Consider the following 23809-nt stretch of genomic DNA (forward strand, 5'->3'; position numbering starts at 1 on the left):
CTCTTACTTTATCTAGGCAGTCCAGGTTTACTCGCAATTGGTTGTCATTATTTCCTTCGTGGAATGCTTCTCGTCTAATGCTAGCCACTCCTACTTTGACTGGGATTACTACTTCAGTACCGTATGTAAGCCTGAATGGGGTTTCACCCATCGGGGTTCTCGTCGTGGTTCTGCAGGCCCATAAGACATTGGGCAATTCTTCTGGCCAGGCACCCTTCATGTCATCCAGCTTGGCTTTAATTATCTGGAGCAATGTTCGATTCGTCACTTTCATTTTTTCGTTCGCCTGTGGATGCCCTGGGGACGAGAACTGGTTCCTAATGCCGAGGCCAAAGCAGAAGTCTCTAAAGCCTTAGCTATCAAACTATCGCCCATTATCTGATATGATCGTCTGTGGGATCCTGAACCTGCAGATTATATTTTTCCACACAAAGCTTCGGATTTATGCTTCGGTGATGGTTGCCATCGCTTCTGCTTCAACCCATTTTGTAAAGTAATCAATTGCAACAAGTAGGAATCTTACCTGACCTTTACCTGGGGGTAATGGTCCGACGATGTCGATTCCCCACTGCGCAAATGGCCACGGGGATGATATTGTTGTCAATCTCTCTGTTGGAAGTCGTTGGACATTCCTGAATCTCTGACACTTGTCGCAATTCTTGACGAGTTCTACCGCATCAACTTGTATAGTTGGCCAAAAATAACCTGTTCGAATGACTTTGCTTACCAGGGACCTAGGGCCAGCGTGATCTCCACAAATACCTTTGTGGATTTCCTCCAGGATGTATCTGGCTTCATCTTCATCGACACACTTCAAGTAAGGCAGGGAATAGCCCCTTTTGTATAGGCTGTCATTTAGGATCGTGAACCTGGTCGCTCTCTCCTTGATCTTCCTGGCCTCCTTGGCATCCTGTGGGAGGTGTCTGTCTTGGAGGAAGGACAAGATCGGTGTCATCCAGCTGTTTATGCCCTAGATTGCAAACGTCGGGATTTCTTCGATGCTGGGGTGTTTTTGGATCTCCATGCTTAGCTCCGTGCTTGTTGGTTCTTCCTCTGAGGAGGCCATTTTCGCAATCTCGTCCGCTGCCATATTTTGGCCTCTTAGGATCTGCACGAACTCCAATTTTTCAAACTCCCGGGCCAGATGTTTTGTCATCTTAAGGTATTTCTGCATTCTTTTCTCCTTTGCTTCATACTCCTCTTTGATCTGTCCTATTACTAACTTCAAGTCGCTCTAAATGAGCAGGTTTTTTGCCCCAAGTGCCTTCCCAAGTCTCAGTCCCGTTAATATTTCTTTGTACTCTGCTTCGTTATTGGTGGCTAGAAATTTCAGTTGAACTCCATACTTGAGCTTTTCTCCGCCGAGGGTGAATATGATGACCCCTACTCCCCCCCTTTTTTGGACTGATGAGCCATCAGTTTGGATTGTCCACTGTCCTGCCTCATCACCGTGGTCGTCATCTTCTGGAAAGGTGAACTTGGTAATGAAATCTGCTAGAGCTTGCGCCTTGATGGCTGATCTGGGATGGTACTCGATGGACTCATGACCATTCTCCTTGCTACCATTCTCCCTGGCTGAGTTCGATTGCCCACTGGACCATTCTCCCTGCTACCTCAAGTTTGTTCATGGATTTCCTGATTGGTTGGTCTGTCATTACCAAGATGGGATGTGCTTTAAAGTATGGTCGCAGCTTCCGTGAAGCCACTATTAAAGCGAATGCAATCTTCTCAATCCTGGGATACTTGGCTTCTGCTCCCTGGAGGGCTTGACTGATGTAGTAAACTGGAAGCTGCTTCTTATCCTCCTCTCGAATCAGGGTTGCGCTGATGGCCATGGCTAATGCCGCCAGGTATAGACAAAGGTTTTCTCCTTCCTTTGATGGACTCAGGAGGGGCGGATTGCTCAGGTAACATTTGAGCTCTTGAAACGCTGCTTCACATTCATCAGTCCAAGCGAAAGCTTGCTTCAATGTCTTGAAAAAGGGTAAGCATTTGTCCGTTGCTTTGGAGACGAACCTATTGAGTGCAACAATCCTCCCTGTGAGCTTTTGGACTTCTTTGACGGTCTTCGGCGATGTCATGTTGAGTATTTCTTGTACCTTCTCCGGATTTGCTTCTATCCCTCTCTAGGACTCCATGAATCCCAAGAATTTGCCTGAGGCTACCCCGAAAACACACTTACTAGGATTCAGCTTCATCTGATATTTTCTAAGGGTGTCAAACGTCTCTTCCAAATCGTCCAGGTGCGTCAATTCCTTTTTTCTCTTGACGAGCATATTGTCCACATACACCTCCATATTTCTACTAATCTGCTTGCTGAACATCTTGTTTACTAGTCTTTGGTACGTTACCCCTGCGTTCTTCAGTCCAAAGGGCATCACCCTATAGTAGTAGAGCCCTTGGCTTGTGATGAAAGCGATTTTTTCTTGATCTTTCTCAGCCATCTTTATCTGGTTGTATCTTGAAAAAGCATCCATGAACGTTAGTAGCTTATGCCTGGCCGTAGAATCTACCAGTTGGTTTATCCTAGGCAGAGGGAAACTGTCCTTTGGGCAAGCCTTGTTTAGGTTCGTGAAATCCACACACATTCTCCATTTCCCATTCGCTTTTTTCACCAGCACGACGTTGGCCAGCCATTCGGGATAATAAACCTCCCGAATGAAGCCTGCTTACAACAACTTGTTAACTTCGTCAGTGATCGCTTGGCGTCGTTCGGGGGCAAAGACTCGTCGTCTTTGTTGGATGGGCTTTCTCCCAATATCCACGTTCAACTCATGCTGGATGACCTGGGGTGATATGCTAGGCATATCCTTGTGACTCCATGAAAAGACATCCAGATTTTCCTTGAGGAATTGAATGAGTTTCATCCTCATCTCGGGGCTTAAGGTTGCTCCTATCCTCATCATCTTGGGAGTCTCTCCCTCGATGAGTTCCACTGCTTCCAAAGCTTCTACTTTGTCTTCTTTTACCTCCTCAATTGTCAACGTGTGGCTTTCCTTTGTAGCCAGTATAGCCTAGTAGCATTCCCTAGCCAAGACCTAATCCCCTTTCACCTCACCGACACCGTCCTCAGTTGGGAATTTCACCTATAGGCAGTAGGTGGATGTAGCCGCCTTCCACCTGTTGAGCGTGGGTCTCCCAATGATTACATTATATGAGAAGGGGCAATCTACCACCAGGAAGTCCAATTGACGGGTCAGCTGCTTTGGGTAGGTCTCTACTGTGACTTTTAGCGTCACTATGCCCTTGGGGTATACCCTATCCCCACTGAAGCTAATGAGGGGGGAGTTAAATAGGCGCAATCTCCCAGGATCTAGTTTCAACTGCTGGAAGGCTGGTAAATACATGATGTCTGCGGAGCTACCGTTGTCTACAAGGATCCTCTTGGTATTGAACCCTTCGATTGTGAGCATTATAACCAGGGGGTCATTATGTGGCTGCCTTACTCCCCGAGCATCCTCTTCATTGAAAAACATGTCCTGGTTTGTCCGTCTCTGCTTGAATGGGGGTTCCATATGGACGCTATTTACTTGTCTCTAGCATGCTTTCTTGAGGGACTTGTATGATCCCCCTGCGAATGGCCCTCCTGCGATCGTACTTATCTCCCCGATCACATCCTAGGGTGGTTGGGATGGATGAATCTCATTCTTGGACGAGGATTCGCGCTGGCTCTTGTTGCCATCTCTGAACCTGCTGGACTCTCCCTTCTTCACATACTTCTATAGTTTTCCTTTCTGTATCAACTCCTCTATCTGTCCTTTCAGGTCTCGACAATCCTCCGTGTAATGGCCATGATCCTTGTGGAATCAGCAATATTTGTTCTTGTCACACATGTTAGGGGACGAATGTAAAGGTCTCGGCCATTGAAGGTAATGTTGATCCTGAATCTATGTCAAAATTTTGTCAACAGGCATAATTAGAGGGGTGAATTTTACCGTTCGTGGAGCTTTTTCATCCTTTCGTTTATCTATGTCACTACTCCGACGGCCTGGGCGTTCTCTCTTTTGGCCCCTGTGGTCGTCCTCCTTCCTTCCCTCTTTTGCTGATTTTCCTTCATCAACTATGGCCACTAATGCATCTTCTGCGTTCATGTCCTTATGCACTTTTAGAAGCATTTTTGACATCGTCTTGGGTGGATTCTTTGCCAACAAGACCACAAACTCTCTAGACTTCAGCCCCGCTTTGAAAGTCGTCAGTTGTACCTTGTCGTCAACGTCGTCCACTTCTAGGGTTTCTTGAGTGAAACGTTTCACGTACAATCACAGGGTCTCTCTCTTCCCCTGCTTAGTAGTGAGTAGGTAGTTCGCTGGTCGTTTTGGACGTTGTCCTCCAACGAAATGGTGCAGAAAGGTGCTGCTTAACTATTCGAAGCTATCAATGGACGAGGTGGGCAATCTGGTAAACCACTCCCTGGCAGCTCCTTTAAGCGTGGTGGGGAAGGAACGACACATTATTTCATCAGGGGGCTGTTGGAGGCCCAATGTCATTTTGAAGGTATTAAGATGATCTTGGGGGTCTTTAAGCCCATCAAAAGGCTCAAGCTGAGGCAGCCAGAACTTCGCCGGCACCGGTCGTTCCAAGACTGCCACAGTAAAAGGAGAATTCGTTGCCCTGACCATTCTATCCAAGCTCCAATCCGTCTTCTCCTTAATGGCATTTCTCAACTCATCCATCTTCTTCCTCATTTCTTGAAGAAGATCAGAATGTTGTTCATTTGGAGTAATGGTCCTTCATCGATCTCTTCTTCCGTGGCTTTCTCCCTCATCCTTGTGGACAGCTTTGGATCGATCCTCCTCTTGCTGAAGCCTTTGTCTCATCTCCTAATCCTACCTGGTGAGTTCTTCAACAGTGGTCGCAAGAGCTTGGACTTGCTGAGTTAAAGCCGCTGAGTCCTGGTTAGATTCCATCTGAATAACGAAACTGGTGGAAACTACGTTTTCGAAATGTAGTACGGAAATGTCGACTTTCCACAGACGGTGCCAAACTGATGAAGCAAGAGTTCGTCAGTCGTATAGAGTTCGTTCAGATAGAGCCGGGTGCTCTCCTGCATCACAGTGAAGATAAGAGCTTTCTAGGATGGTCACCGACGTGGTGCCTGCCACAACGCCTCCGATGCCAAAGTCAGTACCTAGGAATTCTTATATGAAAACAGGTCAGAATAACTTAGCATCTATTGTGAGTATCTGTAAATGTACCTCGTGTTGGAGATGTGAAGGCTTTATATATGTTCTTCTGGATTCTAGCCATTGTGATATTAACAGCTTGCTCGGTAACGTTCCGAGCTGAGTAATGGATCTTTAATACGCCCCCAACGGTCTACGTAGCTGGTGTTGTAACCGCCTGAGGTATTGCTGGCGGCATTGAATGAGTCTGGTATCCTCGTCAGTGACGTGGGTAGCTGCTTGGCCTTGAAGTTGCTAGATCAGACCAAGGATTCAAGCTGCTTGGCCTTCTGATCTAGTAGCAGTTGGCAAGATTCAAGTTGCTACTAGATCAGAAGTTCAAACTGAAGGATTTAGGAGACTTGAAATATTGCCTTGGCCTTGAAGTTGCTAGATCAGACCAAGGAATATCCTTATGCCAAAGGAAGTATGTTCTTTAGCTGCTACATGATGCAGGATATCTAGGGTGCAAGCCATCAAAAACACCAATGGAGCAAAACCTCAAGTTGAGTAAGTATGAAGGAGAAGAACTCAAGGATCCTAGTCTTTATAGAAGGATGATTGGCAAATTGTTGTATCTGACAATTACCAGGCCAGATATTACCTATGCAGTTCATAGGTTAAGTCAATACATGGCTAAGCTTAGAAAGGCTCACTTAGATGTTGTATACAGAGTATTGCAATATTTGAAGAGTGAGCCAGAGAAAGGTATCTTGTTTTCTTCAAAATCAGAATTGCATGTGAAGGGATTTGCAGATTCTGACTGGGCTGCATGTCCTGATACAAGAAGATCAGTGACTGGCTATAGTGTATTCATTGGTGATTCATTGGTTTCATGGAAATCAAAGAAGCAGTGCACTGTCTCAAGGTCTTCAGCAGAGGCAGAAGATCGGGGCATGGCTGTGGTTACATGTGAAATAATTTGGATGTTGTATTTTCTAAGGGATATTGGAGTGCAACACAATAGAGAGGTTTTATTGTTTTGTGATAGTCAGGCTGCACTGCACATTGGAACAAATCCAGTGTTTCATGAAAGAACCAAGCATATAGAGATAGATTGCCATGTAGTGAGGGACAAGGTGCTTGAAAGAGTTATCAAATTGATTCATGTTAGAACACATTGTCAATTGGTTGATATGCTGACCAAGGCACTCAATTTCAATCAATTTCCCAACTTGATTTGCAAAATGGGGATGATTAATATTCATTTTGCAGTTTCCCTTGAGGGGTAGTATCAGAATGTAAAGCATGATGAGCAAGACAGAGATAAAGGCTTGACAGAATCAGAACCAAGGCAAAACTGCAGAGCTGAAGAAATAAAAGAGAAGCAAGTGTAAAATGATAAGTAGCTTAAGATGTTAAAGCTGTATGTAGTTTAGTCTATATTTATCAGTTGTAGATGTTAGTTGAGACATGTGAGAATGTTAGTTGATTTATAAATTCACACGTGTATAGTTGGTTAGTTAGTTAGCTCTTGGCAGTTATTCTGTTTTCCTTTTTCTTCAGACTCTGATAGTATATAAGTCATGTACAGTTCATTAATTCATTAATACAATTTAGAGAAAGTTTTTCTTCCCTGTTTTTTGATAAGAACTCAACACACCATAGAAGATTGGCTAACCATACAGGCTACCGACGATTATTTGACCTGAGTTCTATACATCAGACGATCAGTAAAAAATAGTCGGGGAGAAACATAGCTATCATTAGTATGAACCCGAATGCAGCAGCGAGTGACCCTATTCTTTCTAAGATGTGAGCAATCCGAGGCCTCCTAGAACGTAGGCCAATAGCAGACATGCAACAAATATAGTCTGCTAAGTTGCAAAGCACAACAGAAATCATGATAAAACTCCGATCCCCACTAAATTGAAGTGCAAGAGAAGTAGCTATTGTTTGCACAAAAACTGTTATGGACATCTCTGTCAATCTTGAGAACACTACCCACTGTATAGGGTTGCTTTTCTCCTCTTCCCCCTTCCAAGTCGTATCGGCCTCTGCTTTCATTTCTGCCTCCAATAACTTTGTCTTTGGCTTGACCTTCACTCTCAGCACTGTCATGGGCTTGGGAGACATGGTTGGGGGTCATCAGGAAACTGAGATGTGTATAACTGCAGAATCAGAATATGCATTGTTCTCCTATATGTTTAAGTGACAATTAATTTATGTTAAAAATTTCTGTCTCATATGTTTGGTAAATTACATCATGTACATCAACAAGAATATATATATATAAAAATATTATTTGTATTCCTCCTATGTAATTTTATTGTCCGTTTTCAAGCATTAGACTTCAGTGTTCACGCCAAACTATTAAGGCCTCGTTTGATATACCTACTCAAATGCATGTTTTTAATTTTCAAACAACATTACATGTATTTTCACGCATTTTTTTTCACCCACACGTATTTTCACACATGTTTTCAAACACATGTTTTCAGTTTTTAAGTGCTTGTACCAAACACTCCATAATGTTCTAAGTTTTCCTTTTAAGGAACTCTGTAAGTATAGAGCAATGAAAACAAACCGCCTGCTACATGTTTCTTATTATATTTTTTGATGGATTTGTAGTCAGTGTTAGTGGCAGCTCTAGGAATTATTTTTAGGGTGGTCACTAAGAAATTTAAATTATACAAAATTTAATAAAAAGACAATTTAAATATATCAACGTCACAGAAAAAACATGCAAACATGAACTATTACAATTTTTTGTATTAACAAAGAGAATAAGAAAAAAAAAAAAAGAGACTAATAAAAGCTAAAGTGCAAATTGAAAATGTTGATATGAGAATAATAAAGTAACCACAAAAAGTTCATAACAAATTTTATGCAACTAGTTGTTAGCCTACTATTGGTGGATAAAACATGTCAATATTGAACCCAAATTAGAATTAGTAACAGCTTACCATATAAAATTTATTGTGAAAATGTTGTCAACGTAGCATTACTCTTATATTTATTGAACTCAAATTCTTATGAGTCTCAAGTTTTTATTAGAGTGGTCAAAATAGGTTAATTTAGTAAATAATATATTTTTTTAAATTATATATTTACAATATTTTCAAGTCAAGGTAATCCCAGAACATATTAATTTTAAAAAAATTATAATTTTTTTTTACATATATAAATTTTTTTTTGGACAAGTGAGGGTGGTCCTAGACCACCCTCACATACAATTAGTAAAGTCGCCAGTGGTTAGTGCATTAATTCTAACTTCTGAGCCAATGGTATTTGTTGTTGTTAAAGTTAAAGAAGACAAGCAACGACATGATAACGTGTCGTTTAGACAGAAGAGAAAAGACCTTCAGAAGAACGACTTCGTTTTATGATAACAAACGAAGCATGAAACAGGGCCGTTTCATTAAATGAAGACAAACCAAATTCAGCATGAAATGGCATTGTTGAGTTTGTTATTGAGAACGACGACATTTCCTACTAATGCATTAAGTCTTCTAGCACATGATAAACATGTGGGTCTATTACTTGACAAAGCTGGATTTAATTTCCTGTTAATTGCTGTTAATAGTTAGTTAGAGTTTCCGGATTTCATGGCAAATTATAAGCTGCATAGTTTGTACTTTGTAGTAGATATTTTAAAGTAGGTTTTGTAAAGTGTTCTGTAATGTTTCACTTTTATTCGAGAAGAGATTGTTTGTCTGGTTGAGAACAGTTTATTTAATTGAAACTGAAAATTTTTTGTTGAAAGTACTGTAAATAAAGTTAAAAGGTAGCAGTGGCAGCTCCAGGAATTTTGTTCAGGGTGTTCCTATTCCACTTTGAAAAAAATTTGAGTCATTTCGGTCTATTTCTAGACGTTTTGGTAAATATTGGCCGAAATTCAAGATTTGGCCGGCATGAGGTTTGTGCTTAAAAAAAATGTTTTTAAAATCAAAACAAATTTGCATCTGGTACACCAAAAAACCTCAAAAAGAACAAAAAATGAAAAGAAATTAAATGAACAAAGATACTTGTACAATAAACTATAAGTTCATTTGAAATATTAATAAAATTATTAATTATTGTTGTTTAGTTGTTTCATTAATTTGTTTGTCTTTTATAAATTATAATTTGTTGTATTGTTGTTTCATTAATTATTAAATTATTAATTGTTGTTTAGCTTAAGATAATTTAATTTGTTTGTCTTTTATAATGTATTAGTTAATTAAATTATTAATTATTGGTGTTTAGTTGCTTCATTAATTTTTTTTTACTAACTACTAGCAATCTAGCACACACACCACTGTGCATTAGCACACACTAGCACACACCTCATGTTTACACACACCTCTGCCTTTGCATGCCTTTACTTCCCCAATTCAAATATCCCACCCTTGACCCACACCACCATGGTTTTGAAATCCGGACCGTTCAATGAACCATAAAATAGAGAGGTTTAAGGTTTTTGAGGTCGGACCAAGGTCGAACCGTGATAACGTCATAATTAATTTTATAATTATTTAAAATATAAATAAATATATTAAATTAGTAAAAAAATGAAAAAAAAAAGACTAAAATAGTCCAAGTAAATATAGAATTCTATCTTTCAAATGTATTTTTTTATATAACAACTTTCATAAGGTAAATAAAAAATAAGAAATCCTAAGCAAACATAATAAATAAAACATATAACAATATCATATGTGATCTACTAATTATCAACAAGAAATTATTAATTTACATTGTAATATTTACATAACATTTACATTATAAACTAAATGAATGTGTACAATATATATTTTTTAAATGTAAATATATTCAATATTGTACACTTTATATAAAATGTGCAATAATTTGATTACAATATCAACCAATAATTATTTTGCAAGAAACATGGTTGATTTATAAAAATTACTGTTGAAGTAAACAAATAATAAACCACTGGAATCAAATTTAAATCTAACATAAAATATTGCTAAAATATTAAAAAGGTGAGTTGATGAAGTCAAAAGCTGCCATGGTACACAAATATCAACAAAACTAATAATTAAATATAACAAATACTGGTGAAAATCTAAATTTTTGTGGTCTTGATAAAGTGTGGTACACAAAGTGGCAGGCGTAATTTCCTAAGCTAGAAAGTGGAAACTAATTTTACCAAATGGATAGATGGGCTTCAGGTCTTCAACAAGCAAATGACAGAATGAGACGAGAGTTCTCAGCAAAGAAACAAGAACAGTGAGAGACATTGATCACTGGTCGTCGACTGGAGGCTGCAGAAGACAAGGATTGAAGCCGTGACTATTGTCGGACGACTTCTGATTTTAGGTTTTGCTTTAGCTTTACCATTTGATGATTAAGGCGGACGGATATTTTGTATTGGGTTTTGGTTGGTTTTATTTTTATTATTTTTTTTGGAGAATATGTTTGGGTTGGGCCTGTTGGGTATTTGTTTAGGATTGATGTTGGGCTTTTTTTTTTTTTTTTTTTTTTTTTAAATTTTTGGCTTGCTCTGTTACAATTTTTTTTTTTTCAAATTCTCTATTACATTTTTTTAAAAAAAAGATTTTAGTTCAAAATTTGTTTGGCATAAAAATTTTGAGAGTGTTTCTATTATTTTTTTTTAAGGGTAAACAAATAAAAAATTTAAGTTATTATATATAATTCTTTTTTTCAAGTCAAGGTATTCCCAAGAACACCCTGATCTCAATGTGGCGCCGCCACTGAAAGGTAGTTGAAAAGTACATAGGGCCATGCATAGTACCAAAAAGTGCAATGAGGCTCATGAATAGTACCAAAAATAAGTTAAATAGTAAAAAAACTAACATTTTAAGCAATCCCAAACCCACATTGCAAAAATGATTTTTGCCAATTTATTTTACGATTCAGCTTATTTTTCTACTATTCATGGGTCTCACTATATTTTTTAGTACTATTTATGGGTCCTACTATACTATTTCAGCTAAATTTTATTTTTATCTACATTACTTTCAATAAAAAAGTGTTTTTGCAGATCCCTAAACGGACACACAATTTTAACTTATTTAGCTGAAAATGAAAACTTTTTGCTGAAAATAGTATGGATAAAGCTAACAATTAGTAAATAGTACAGTGGAATTCATAAATAGTTCTAAAAAATGCAATGGAACCCATAAATTTTAGCAAAAACAAACTAAATAGTAGCAAAGATAAGCTAAACAAGAAAAGAAGTTGGCTTTTTTAGCCAATCTCAAACGCAACCTGCATATTCATATTTACTATTTGGTGAAAGATTTAAGAAAGAAATGGAGAATTTTAGTTTCTAATAGTTGTAGAACATACAACATATGCCTTCTTATAGTTGAGAGAGTGTTGGAATCTACTGTAGTTTCAGCAAATTTTTTTTAATTTTAGCAAAATAAATTGATCCCAAATGGACACACAGTTTTAATATATTTAGTTGACACTGAAAACTTTTTGTCGAAAGTAGTGTAGATAAAGCTAAAAGTTAGCCAATAGTACAGTAGAATCCATGAATAGTTCTAAAAAATGTAATGAAACCCATGATTAGTAGCAAAAATAAGCAAAATAGTAAAAAAAATCTGGCTTTTTCAGCCAATGCCAAACTCAACTTGCATTTTCATATTTACTGTTTAGTGAAAGATTTTAGAAAGAAATAGAGAATTTCAGTCTTTAAGAGTTGTAGAACATACAACATATGCCTTCTTGTAGTTGAGAGAGTGTTGGAAATCATGGCACAAGCATCAAGGCGACTGAAAGGTCACTAGTATGAATACTAGAATGACTTTAGATTCCCAATTTTAAAATTACGGCTAAATTGCTTTTAATTTACTTTAAACAATGCGGAATAAGAGAAATTAATGCGCAATCAACTGGGGCTGCTAACTAGTGCATGGATAAACATAATTGACAAAGATTGGCATGACCCCAATGCTTCCTAAATGCTCAAAATCAGCTCTCTACACTCTAAATGAGTGTGGATTGTGTTTGGGCTAAGTTCCTCTCATAGGATATGGAAATTAAGAGGGAAGAGAGTGAAGAAAACTTAGAGAAATGTGTAGATGATTGTTGGTTTGGAATCTCTAACTCTCCAATGAATTTTTAGGGTTTTCTATTTGAAACATTTCTTACAATTTTGTAGATAATGTGGGTTTTTATAGGGTGGGTAAAGAAAGAAAGGAAACACACAAAATTCTAGCTGTCAATGGCTTTCGTGAGTTGGCCAAGTCGCAAGCTTGTCACGAGATGCCTCTAACACTTAAGTCGTTTGAACTTCCAATATGTGCTTCTTACGTGGCTTTTCACAAGTTGTAGCAGTCGCGAGCGAGTCATAAGCAACTCACGAAATCCCCTGTTCTTCATAGTTCTTTGCCAAATTGAACATTATGCTCATTACATTTAATCCTACAAGAATATAGGTAAATGATTGAATAAATTACAATCAAATTTGATATGGAATTAATGCCAACATACAAGAATTGAAAATCACAACTTTACAGTGACAATATCAAAATTGCATGAAATTTGAACTGTTGAAAGGAAATGGTCATTTGATTAGAACATGTGACTATGCCCCCAAGGTTCACCCTAATTAATTTTGGCAAATTCCTTTGTTAAGGCCTTGTAAATAGTGATTTTTTCATTTTTAGTAATATCTATTTTTCTTAATAATAACTTTTAGTTTAAAATTCAGAATCACGTCTGTGTTTGGGATGTTAGTTTCAATTTTTGTAATTATCTCATTTTGTTTTGGTAAAAATTACTATTTTGCCACCAAATTATGTGATTAATATAAATTAGGGTTTTCTGACCGTTTTTTTAGTTGCCATAAGTTTTCTTTTTACTCTTTAAATGCATTGTAGTCTTCAAGGAAATTTCATTTTCAGATTAATAAATATTTAGACTTTTGTCAATTGCTTCTCTTTGGTGGATTCTGAAACCTTATCACCTTGTGGACTTAAAGAATCCCTTGTGGATTCGAGATTTTCATTTAGAGTTAACATGTTTAGTTTCCTTCCATTCAGAAAGCAAAATGTTTATCTTCTTGTCGATTTGTATCTATCTATGACTAGTGTCAGAGATACCCTGTGGTAAACATAGTGTCTTTAGTGTCAATTAGAGGAAGTTATAGTTAGAACATTGGCTCGGTATGTGACTCATTTCTTGTTCTTTGTTGCTTGGGAATTGAACTAGAGTTGTTGCATTTTATTTATTTATTTATTTAGGACTTGGTCCAATTCTCCTGTTTCAATTAGAATTATAAATAATTAAACACTATTTCTTAACAATTTAAGGTTTTAGGGCAATTGGTAATTTGTTATGATATAAAAGCAAAAGGTCTTGAGTCTAGCCTCACACGTGAGGGAGAGTGTTGAAATTTTAATTAAATGATTAAATCCACAATTTCCTAACAACTCTACTTGTTAGACTCCACTTATAACGGGGGGTCTAGCTTCACACGTGAGGGAGAGTGTTAAAATTATAATTAAAGGCAGAAATGCATTTTTCATCCTTACATTTTGACTCTATTCTCATATTGGTCCCTACTTTATATTTTACCACATTTAGTCCCTATTTTGAAAAACGCCATCCGTTTTGGTTCCTACCGTCAGTTCCCTAATGGAAATATCCTACGAGGCTAACGGAGTATACTTTTTGGCACTCAAACACCTACGTGGCCATTAAAATAATAATAAAATTTGTTATTTTGCATTTAAATAATACCATGTTAGCATTTTAAATATTAAAAAAAAAGCCACATTGGAAAACAATTAAATCAAAATTCTAAACTTATGATTTTTTAAAATTAAAATTAAAGAATTAAAATAAAATTTTCCTTTCTTTTTATTATTTTGTTTGAAGAACTTGAATTAACCAAAACATAATTATTCTAAAAAAAAAAAAAAATTCAGATAAGATTAATTTTGTAGCAGATATCTTATATTTTATTTTAAAAAATTTGGCAATCAAACAGAAAATCACATTGTCACATCTTCCCCAAACTCTCTCTCTCTCAGTTTCATTAAATTTTACTTTTTCTGTGGATCTCTCTCTCAAATGGAGGTTGCTGATCGATGTAGGTCAGGGTTTGGAGGTTTCATATTGTTGGGTTTTGCTAACCGCTGATTGACGGGTTTTGATCTAGGATTTTCTTGAACTTTCTTGGTAACCAAACACAACGTTAGAACTCAAGCTCATATAAACTTTCAGCCCACAATCTGACCCAACTCATATTTTCCGAGCTCTCTCTACAAAAATCTCCAAGAACAAATGGAAATCTCTCAAGCTCTCTCTCTATGGGATGACTGAAGGTGTTGGACCATTTTGAATTCAAAACAGAGGCCCACAAGAGGCCTGGATTTTGGGGTAGCTTGAATTTAAATCCAATAAGGTCTAAAGATTCTCATGACATCAAAATCAAGGCATAGAATATCGAGACAATTACCCTCCAAGAACAAAACAAAAGGCAATAAAAATACAGAATATTGATACGAGTACCCTCGAGGAACAAAACAGAAGGTAATAAAAAGGAAAAAATACACCCTGTTATGGGTGTATGTTTCTCTCCTCTCACAGCTGTGGGTCTCACTAGCTTGTGAGAAGGATTAACCATACACCCGTAATAGGGTATACTTCTTCAATGAAAACAGCCTAATGAGTGTTCACTCATGATTTCGTAGTCAATACAAAGGCAAGCAATAAAACAACACTAGCAAGACCAACAATCCAAACAAGGTCTTTGGGGAGGAACAGAGCTATCATTATTACAAACGCTAAGCCAGCAGCAAAAGATCCCATCCTCCCAAAAATTTCTGCGACATATGGCTTCCTATGGCTTAGCAAGATAGCTATCATGCAACAAATGTAACCCACCAAGTTACAAAGCACAACAAAAACTAGTAGATCCTTAGTTAAGGAAGATATGCTACTGAAACGGTATGCAATGATAGAAGTAGTGGTTTGAGCGATGACTGCTATGGACGTCTTCGTTGGTCCAGGAAATTTCACAATCGGTCTCAAGTTCCTGTCTCCACCTCCACCTCCACCTCCTTCTCTGCCTTCAACACTTCGATTGGCTTGTAAAGTATCAGTCACAACTTGAGAAGCCCACTCTATTTCTTTGATCATCGGAAATGGATCGCAGTTGTACTGTTCAGTTTTTCTGGTCACTGATAGAAATGGATCAGCGTCCCACTTCATTTCTTGGGTTTTAGGAAATGGATTTGCATTGGAAAGTTCTAGTTCCGAGTTTGATGGCTCCAAAGCATTACTTTCTGTAGTCATGATGGATACAATAATCCAAATTAATTGATTGATGAGGATGTGCAAATTAGTTCTGGTTTGTTACTAGTTTAAGGTTTTAGCTAGGGCCATTATTTATGAAGTCAAGAATTAAAGTGACAAAGTGAAATTTCTTCGCAAGCACCACGTCCCACCAGCGCAATTACATCCAATTCTAAAAAATTCAACTCAGAATTGAAAGAATATGAATAAGGACGATAGAGATTATATGTGAAAAAAAAAAAACTTACGAATATTATTTTCCAATTCTATTGACTTGTTAGTCTTTTCAACACGCGGAATGACATCACATCAATATAATTTCTTGCAAGTTTCTTTTCGACGACATTGCAATGAATTGCATTTGCATTGCCATACAATTTCCCTCGTTATAGTTATTGAGTCAATTCAAAGTCATTTCTTTTTGACGAAATTGCAGTGGATGTCATTGCTATACAATCTCCTTTATTATAGAATTAGCGTTGGTTTGGATACGGATTAATTTTGCTTTGTTTTGCGTTTTCACGTTTTTTTTTTTTTTTCACTACTGCACGCATCAGGGGGACAAATTTCACCGTTCATGCTACTGTTCATAAACAATAACTGTATATATTTGACTTTTCAGCCCCTTTTCATCACACCCGTGAGTCCCGTGCACTGTTCACGAGACACACAAACTTCACTTTTCAGCAACTTTTTCATTAAAAATGGGTTCCGCGGCACTATTCATATATTTAAAAATTATTTTGTTACAGTGTTTTCAGTTTTCAGCTGTATTCAAACGGACCCTTAGAGTTAGTGAATCAATTCCAAGTCAATGCTTTCATACTAGACAGATGGCTTTTATTTATTTTTTGCTGAGGAAAGACACATGAAATGTCCTATCCATGTGATGTGATTATATAAAATCCGTAACTCTCCCAAGATCTTCTCATTCATGCAAGCCATGTTCTAGTTTGACATACCAGAGCTCTTTCAATAGGTTTACAGCTAGTTCGCTGAGGATAGGCAGCATAAGGAAGAAGAGCAGTCCGGGCTTGGAAAGGGGTCATTTGAAATGCTCCGGACAACGTCCGAAGCCTTGGGGCGCAACCATTTTGACAGAAGGGATTAGGAGCTCGAGCGCCTACGGAGATTGGTGAGGGATTTGGAGTTGGAATCGAGGGGTAGGCATCGGGGAAAGGACCATAAGGAACGAAGGGAAAGGTCGGCTAGTGTCGGGGACCACCGTGTAGCAGGGTCCCATCAATCCGAGTCTCATCGGCACTGCGATCGCTCACGAGAATATGTAGACTGTGATTCGGCTTCCTCGGATGGGGGGCAACCTCGAAATTTGGCCATGGACCCGATGAGCTAGGCGTTACGTCGAGCTGCCCAATCACCATTCTCAAGAGATATTGAAAGCGCACCAATGCCGAGTAGATTCACATGACCGTTGTTCAACTCTTGTGATGGAAAGACAGACCTGGTGGAACATGTATGCCACTACATTCAAATGATGTCTTTGCACGCTCAAAATGATGCGCTAATGTGTAAAGTGTTTCCCTCGAGCCTCGGCCCCACCACTTTGAGATGGTTCAATGGTTTAAGGAAAGACTCGATCCATAGTTTTTCCAAATTGATCTAGGAGTTTGGCGTACGATTCATTACCTGCAACCGAGTCCCGCAGCCCATGGACACATTGTTGTTAAGGAAAATGGGGGCTAGGGAGACCCTCTGCAATTATGCTAACCGGTACTAGGAACTGTACAAAGAGATTGGCAGGGGTATTGAAAAAATCATGGCGAGTACTTTTTGAATGGGGTTGCTTGAGGATTCTGGATTGTGGGAATCGTTGACAAGGAGGCCTCCCGAGGACATGAGGTAGTTGATGAGATGCATCAAGGAGTATAAATGGTTGGAAGATGATCGGTTACAGAGTAAGGGCAAGGCCCTGGTCATAAATCATCCTTGGCATATCGGCTTTCAATCAAGACCCCGACAGGATTTAAGAATTCAAGAACTAGGGCCGCAAATGGGAGAGGTGAATGTAGCCTTCAGGGAACTGGGACACAGAATTGTGGATCAAATCAAGAATGAGCCATATTTTAAGTGGCAAAACAAGATAGTGGGAGACCCATCCCGGAGAAATCAAAACTTGTATTGTACTTACCATAAAGACAAGGGGCATACCACTGAGCAATGCATGGTGTTAAAAGATCATTTAGAGCAGTTGGTGAAAGCGGGGTGTCTGAAAGAGTTTATAGTGGAGCCAAGAGATCAAGAAGCCGGGCAGGCAGCTCGGTTGCACGAAAATCCTCTCCCACCCTCTTTGGGGGTAATATAAGTCATCCATGCAGCTCCAAAAGGCGCTTAGGTGTCTAGGAGAAGGAGGGTATTGGCTGTGGTAGTGGCCAAAATTTGCACAGGAGAGCCCCGCTGGGAAGAAGTTGAGGTACACTCAGCAGCCTATTGCTTTTGATGACGATGATATGAAAGGCACCATTCAGCCACACGAAGATGTTTGGGTGGTTACAGCCCGCATAAACGGTTTCATAGTAAAGAGGGTAATGATAGATTAGGGGAGCGGTGCAGATGTAATGTATCCAGACCTATACAAGGGGCTTGGTTTGAAGAAGGAAGACCTGTCCAAGTATGATACGCCTTTGATAGGGTTTGACGGCCATATGATAATTCCAGAAGGATAGATTTCATTCCCTGTAAGTATGGAGGGTAAGGAGGTGATCGTAACGTTCATAGTGGTTGCTTCTTTCTCCCCATACACTACGATCCTCAGAAGGCCGTAGATTCATGTCATGGAAGCCGTGCCGTTCACTTTGCATGTGAAGGTCAAGTTCCATACCGAGAAGGGAATAGCTGTGATAAGGGGCAATCAACAAGTAGCTAGATAGTGCTTAATGGCCGCGGCTAGCCGAGGAACTGGGCAAAAGGAGTCAACTGAGGAAAACCCTTTATAGCAACTACAAGAACCCCAAAAGGAAATGGGGGCTAGCTGTGCCGAGGACTTGGTGAAAGTAAAGATTATGCCGAATTACAAAAGAAGTTTTCTGATAGGGGCAAGTTTGAAGGACGGAGAGAAGGTGGAGTTGTTGTTTTTTCTTGTACAGAACATAGACGTATTTGCTTGGAGTCTATACAAGGTGCCCAGGGTTGACCCTAAGTTTATAGTCCACAAACTTAACATGGACCCTCTGCACCCTTCTAAGAAGCAGAGGCCAAGAAGATCAGCTAAAGAGCACGTCGAAGCCCTCAGACAAAAGGTTGGGAAGTTGAAAGAAGCCGGGGCCATAAAGGAGGCATTCTTTCCAGAATGGCTTGCAATCACTGTGGTAGTAAAGAAGAAGAATGACAAGTGGAGGGTTTTTGTTGACTTTACTGACTTAAACCAAGCATGTCTGAAGGATCCATTCCCGATGCTGAAGATTCATCAACTGGTAGATGCCATGTATAGGCATCCAAGGATGAGCTTTTTGGACACTTTTCAAAGTTGTCACTAGATTTCCCTTGCAAGTGGAGGGTTCAGATTGAAGAATGCGGGAGCCATTTATCAACAAATGATGATGAGGATGTTTAGGGATATGATCGGGCGTACGGTCGAGGTATACATTGATGACATAGTGATAAAAAGCAAGCAAGAGGGGCAACATATTGACAACCTTAAAGAAGTGTTTGAAATACTCCGATGACACCAGCTGCGCCTCAATGCCAATAAGTGCGCCTTCAGAGTAGGGGCCGGCAAGTTCCTAAGCTATTTTATCACTAAACGGGGAATCAAAGTTAACCTCGATTAAATTAAAGCCATGAAACATCTAAAACCGCCGAGCAGTCCGAAAGAGGTCCAGAAATTGACCGGCATGTTAAATGCCCTTAACTAGATTATTTCTAAGTTTGCTGATCGGTACCGACCATTTTATCAGCCTTTGAAGAAGTGGAAAAGGTTCCAGTGGAACGAAGAATGTGACAAAGCCTTCCAAGACTTGAAAGAATATCTTAGGCGAGCACCAATGTTGATAGCCCCGAAGTCGGTAGAAGATTTAAACATGTACCTCTTAGTATCCAAGCATGCCACGAGCGCAATGTTGTTGAGGGATAAAGGTGTACAGCTACCAATATACTATATAAGCAAAGCATTTGTCGACGCTAAGACGAGGTATTTGCCGCTAGAAAAGTTGGTGCTAGTACTCGTACACTCCACCCGAAAATTGCCCCATTACTTTCAAGCTCACACCATCTATGTCCTGATCAAGTACCCTCTACAATCATGGTTGAGGAGATCTGACTTTATGGGGAGGATAGCTAAGTGGGGGACTTGATTAGGCTCTTTTGACATTAGATACAGGCCAAGAAGTTTGGTGAAGGGTCAGGTTCTCGTCGATTTCATCGCCGAGTTCTCACCGAAAAGATTGGAGATGGCCTGCCATGTAGAAGTCATCTCGTGGAAGGTATTTGTGGACGGCGCGTCCAACGCGGTAGGGGGTGGAGCTGGAATCGTAGTTATCACCCCGGAAGGAATAAAGCTGGAATATTCATTCAAATTAGGCTTTAAAGCCTCTAATAATGAAGCCAAGTATGAGGCCCTTCTGGTCAGATTAAGAGTGGTCTCGGACTTGGGAGCTAAGGAGGTGGAGGTTTACTCGAATTCTCGACTGGTAGTCAACCAAGTACAGGGGGGTTTCCAGGCCAAAGATCCCTAAATGGTTGAGTATTTACGGTTAGTGAAGTAGACCATGGGCTGCTTTTCAAGTGTGAGGGTGGAATAAGTGGCCAGAGGGTAGAACTAACACGCCAACTCCTTAGCTACGTTAGCATCATCACTAGCCAATAAGGTGCCTCGATTAATCAGGGTGGAGTTGGTGGCTGAACCGAGTATTATGGGAAGGATATAAGTTTCACAAGTTACCGCTGTCGGGAAGTGCTGGATGGATCCTATTGTCAACTTTTTAGCTGAGGACCAAGTACCGGAGGACGAAAAGGAGGCGGCCAGAGTGTGACAGACCGTCGCTCGGCGCTGGTTATCTGCCAATTGGAAGCTATATCGAAGGTCATTTAAAGGGCCATACCTACAGTGTCTGCACCCTAGTAAGATTGAAGAACTCCTGGCCAAGTTGCATGAAAGTGTGTGCGAAAGTCACTTTGGTGGACGTTCATTGGCTCACCGAGCAATGACTCAGGAGTTTTGGTGGCCACAAATGTGGAAAGATTCCATCGAATATGCACAGAGGTGCGAGCAATGTCAGAGGCACGCCCCAACAATCCACCAACCTGCCGGGAACCTGAATCCTGTTAGTAGCCCGTGGCCTTTTGTCTAGTGAGGGGTCGAACATAGTTGGACCATTTCCTCGGGAAACGGGTAACCGAAGATTTGTGTTGGTGGTAGTGGACTACTTCATGAAGTAGGCAAAAGCGAAGGCACTAGCAATCATTCGGGATGTAGATGTCAAGAAGTTTGTATGGAGAAACATTATAATGAGATTTGGAATACCAGAGTCCCTTTGTGTCAGACAATGGTCTACGATTCGACAGCAAAGCCTTCCGCGAATTTTGTAATAATCTTGGCATTAGGAACCAGTATTCTACACTGGTATACCCGCAGAGTAATGGCCAAGCTGAAGCCACCAATAAGGCCATTGTTAACGGATTGAAGAAAAGGTTAGAGGGTGCCAAGGGTAAGTGGGCGTACCGGACGACACTGAGGAGATCCACGAGAGAGACTCCATTTTCTCTAACTTTTGAAGCAGAGGCTGTCATACCAGCTGAGGTAAACCTATGTAGTGCCCGGGTTACAGGATTCACTCCTGCCGAGAATGAAGAACTGATATTTCAAAAGCTAAAATTGTTGGAAGAGCACCGTGAAGCGGCGACCATTCAATTGGCAGAATATCAACAGAAGCTCCCCCGAAGGTACAATAAAAGCGTGAGGAGAAGGGAGTTTACCGTAGGAAACCTGACACTTCAGAAGGTAGTAGGGAAAACATGAGACATCAACGCAGGGAAGTTGGCACCAACTTGAGAGGGGCCATACAGAATTATCGCCATCGCAGGTGCAGGGGCATATTATTTGGAGGATCTGGTTGAGAGACCACTCCCCCGGCCATGGAATGCCCACAATCGGAAGAAATTTTATCACTAGATATCAGTACGTGGGGTTACCTATTGAGTGTAGTATTATATGTGCATATTGTTAATTAATACAAAAGCGATGTTTATCCATGTAGGTGTATTCGTACTTATGGTTCTGTTATTTTTAACTCATTTGCCCCAAATAATATACGTGCAGAGAAAGGTAAAATATTCCAATGACAGAAACCTATCCTCAGTTTGATCTTCATCACCGAGCAGGAAGAAACCCTAAACTAAAATATCCCAAGGAGAAAAACCTGTCCTCGGTTCAATCTTCATCATTGAGTAGGTGGAAACCTTAAACTAAAATATCCTGAGGACAGAAACCTGTCCTCAGTTCGATCTTCATCACCGAGTGGGTGGAAACTTTAAACTAAAATATCCTAAGAACAGAAACCTATCATCGGTTCAATCTTCATCACTGAGTAGGTGGAAACCTTAAGCTAAAACATTCCAATGACAGAAACCTATCCTCGGTTCGATCTTCATCATTGAGCAGGTGGAAACCTTAAACTAAAATATCCTAAGGACAAAAATCTATCCTCGGTTCGATCTTCATCACCGAGCAGATGGAGATCTTAAACTAAAATATCCTAAGGACAGAAACCTATCCTCAGTTCAATCTTCATCACCGAGCAGGTGGAAACCTTAAGCTAAAATATCTTAAGGACAGAAAAATGCTCCTAGTACGATCTTTATTACCGAGCGGGTGGAAGATATGAATTAAAACGGGACAAACCCCAATACAGGTTCCTAGCCACCATGAGTGAGAAAGTAAGGTATGATGAGCAAATTAACCATAATCATGTGTAAACTTTGTGATTACTTACTGGCATGGATATGTTTAAAAGAAATTGGAGGGGGGGGGGAAGGAGAAAAACATCCAACTTCCATCTTGAGGAAACCAACAAAAGTTATTCAAAGATTAAACAAATTGTCTTGTCGCCACAACCGGGTGACCTAGGCAAACTGGGTAGTGGGTTGCCCGGATGCACCCTCGGCTGTCTGGGCTATTGGGGGAGTCTGAGCTTGGACATTTTTGGCTTCGGTGCAAATGTTGCTAGTGACCTCCAGATCAACCATTTCCACATGGGAGTCAATCACCTGTACTAGCTCCTTCATGCTTGGGGTATCTTCCTCATTCGCAGCACCAGCTTGACTCTGAACGAAGGGAGGAGGGGCTCGATAGGGGATTTGCTCAGGATTCCACGATAGAGAATCTTTAGCCACCCCCATTGCTTGAAGAGCGGCCAACAACCCCTCCCCAAACCCATGATGCCAGCCTTGATGGACGATAGGCGCCATTAAGTTTTCAGCCTCCGTGAAGCCTGTGTTATACCACTTATCCTCGCAGACTTCAAGAGTTGTTTTCAAGTTAGCAATCTGGTCAGCTTGAGCCAAATTTCGACTATCTGCCGTCGCCAATTTGAGCTCAGTGTCCCCCAGCTTAGCCACTATGTCTGGCAACTTGTTCTCTGCTGCCAATCGGGCTTTCTCGGCATTTCGTGCTTTTCTCTCAGAAACCTCAGCAGCCTCGCCCTTCTCCTTGGCCGTGACCTCAGCAACGTATTTCAACGCCTTCTCCCAATCAATGACTTTAACAGCCTCTTTTAATCTCTCATCATTTATGCAAGTCAACTGCGCGGCCTGATGACATGACAATGATAGAATGATAAGACAAGAAAGATTCCTACATATTGAAACACGTGAAAGAAGATGAGATAGAAAATTACCGCAATGGTGTGCCATTATAGCCGCTTAGCTAGTGACTCATCGTTACCCTTCGAGAGGAAGTAAGCATCCTCGGGCAGATTGAGGCCCTACGCTAGGCTCTAGGTAACCCACCCCCTTCGCCTTGTGCCCACGTCCGTACACTAGCGGTCGCTGACAAAAGCTTGTCGCCCAATCTAAAGATGAGCTACCAACCCACGTCAGGCTGGGAAGAGGACGCCATATTGGTCTTGACATGGACCACCGGTTGAAAAACACCAATCGGCTCCTGGATCTTGGGCCCACCTGTTGCGCGAGGCGAGGTCTTCGATGGAGTGTCACCTGGGACGAGAGTGGTTTTCTTGGTGGTGCGCTTCCTTTTCTTGCTTTCACCAGCAAGAGGAGTTTGACCCTTTCCTCGGGGGAGTTGAGGTTGAGCCGCGGGGCTGGCGCCAGGCAAAAATCGAGCAAGGGTCATCACTCTCTACTTCACCACCTTCTCTACTTGGTCGGCTTTGGCGCCCGAAGTACTAATTGGCTCGACTGCTTCTTTTTCGGCTACTAGGGCAAGGGCTTTAGGCTGCTCAATGGCTACGTGT

At 40.3% G+C, this 23809-nt stretch overlaps 3 protein-coding genes across 3 annotated transcripts; 2 read left to right on the forward strand and 1 right to left on the reverse strand.

Moving 5' to 3' along the window:
• Window positions 1-1234: 1234 nt before the first annotated feature.
• On the reverse strand, window positions 1235-2081 carry LOC142632353 (uncharacterized). Its single transcript, XM_075806782.1, has 2 exons — window positions 1659-2081; window positions 1235-1606 (listed from the first exon to the last, which is right to left on the reverse strand). The coding sequence occupies exons 1-2, from the start codon at window positions 2079-2081 to the stop codon at window positions 1235-1237; spliced, it is 795 nt and encodes a 264-aa protein (XP_075662897.1).
• Window positions 2082-17394: 15313 nt separating this feature from the next.
• Window positions 17395-17941, forward strand: LOC142632354 (uncharacterized). Its single transcript, XM_075806783.1, has 2 exons — window positions 17395-17697; window positions 17789-17941. The coding sequence occupies exons 1-2, from the start codon at window positions 17395-17397 to the stop codon at window positions 17939-17941; spliced, it is 456 nt and encodes a 151-aa protein (XP_075662898.1).
• A 420-nt stretch (window positions 17942-18361) lies between these two features.
• On the forward strand, window positions 18362-21357 carry LOC142632355 (uncharacterized). The gene is made up of 3 exons (XM_075806784.1): window positions 18362-18825; window positions 19714-20029; window positions 20866-21357. The coding sequence occupies exons 1-3, from the start codon at window positions 18362-18364 to the stop codon at window positions 21355-21357; spliced, it is 1272 nt and encodes a 423-aa protein (XP_075662899.1).
• The last annotated feature ends 2452 nt before the right edge of the window (window positions 21358-23809 follow it).

The sequence above is a fragment of the Castanea sativa genome, chromosome 4 (genome assembly GCF_040712315.1).
Source record: "Castanea sativa cultivar Marrone di Chiusa Pesio chromosome 4, ASM4071231v1".
Lineage (NCBI taxonomy): Eukaryota > Viridiplantae > Streptophyta > Magnoliopsida > Fagales > Fagaceae > Castanea > Castanea sativa.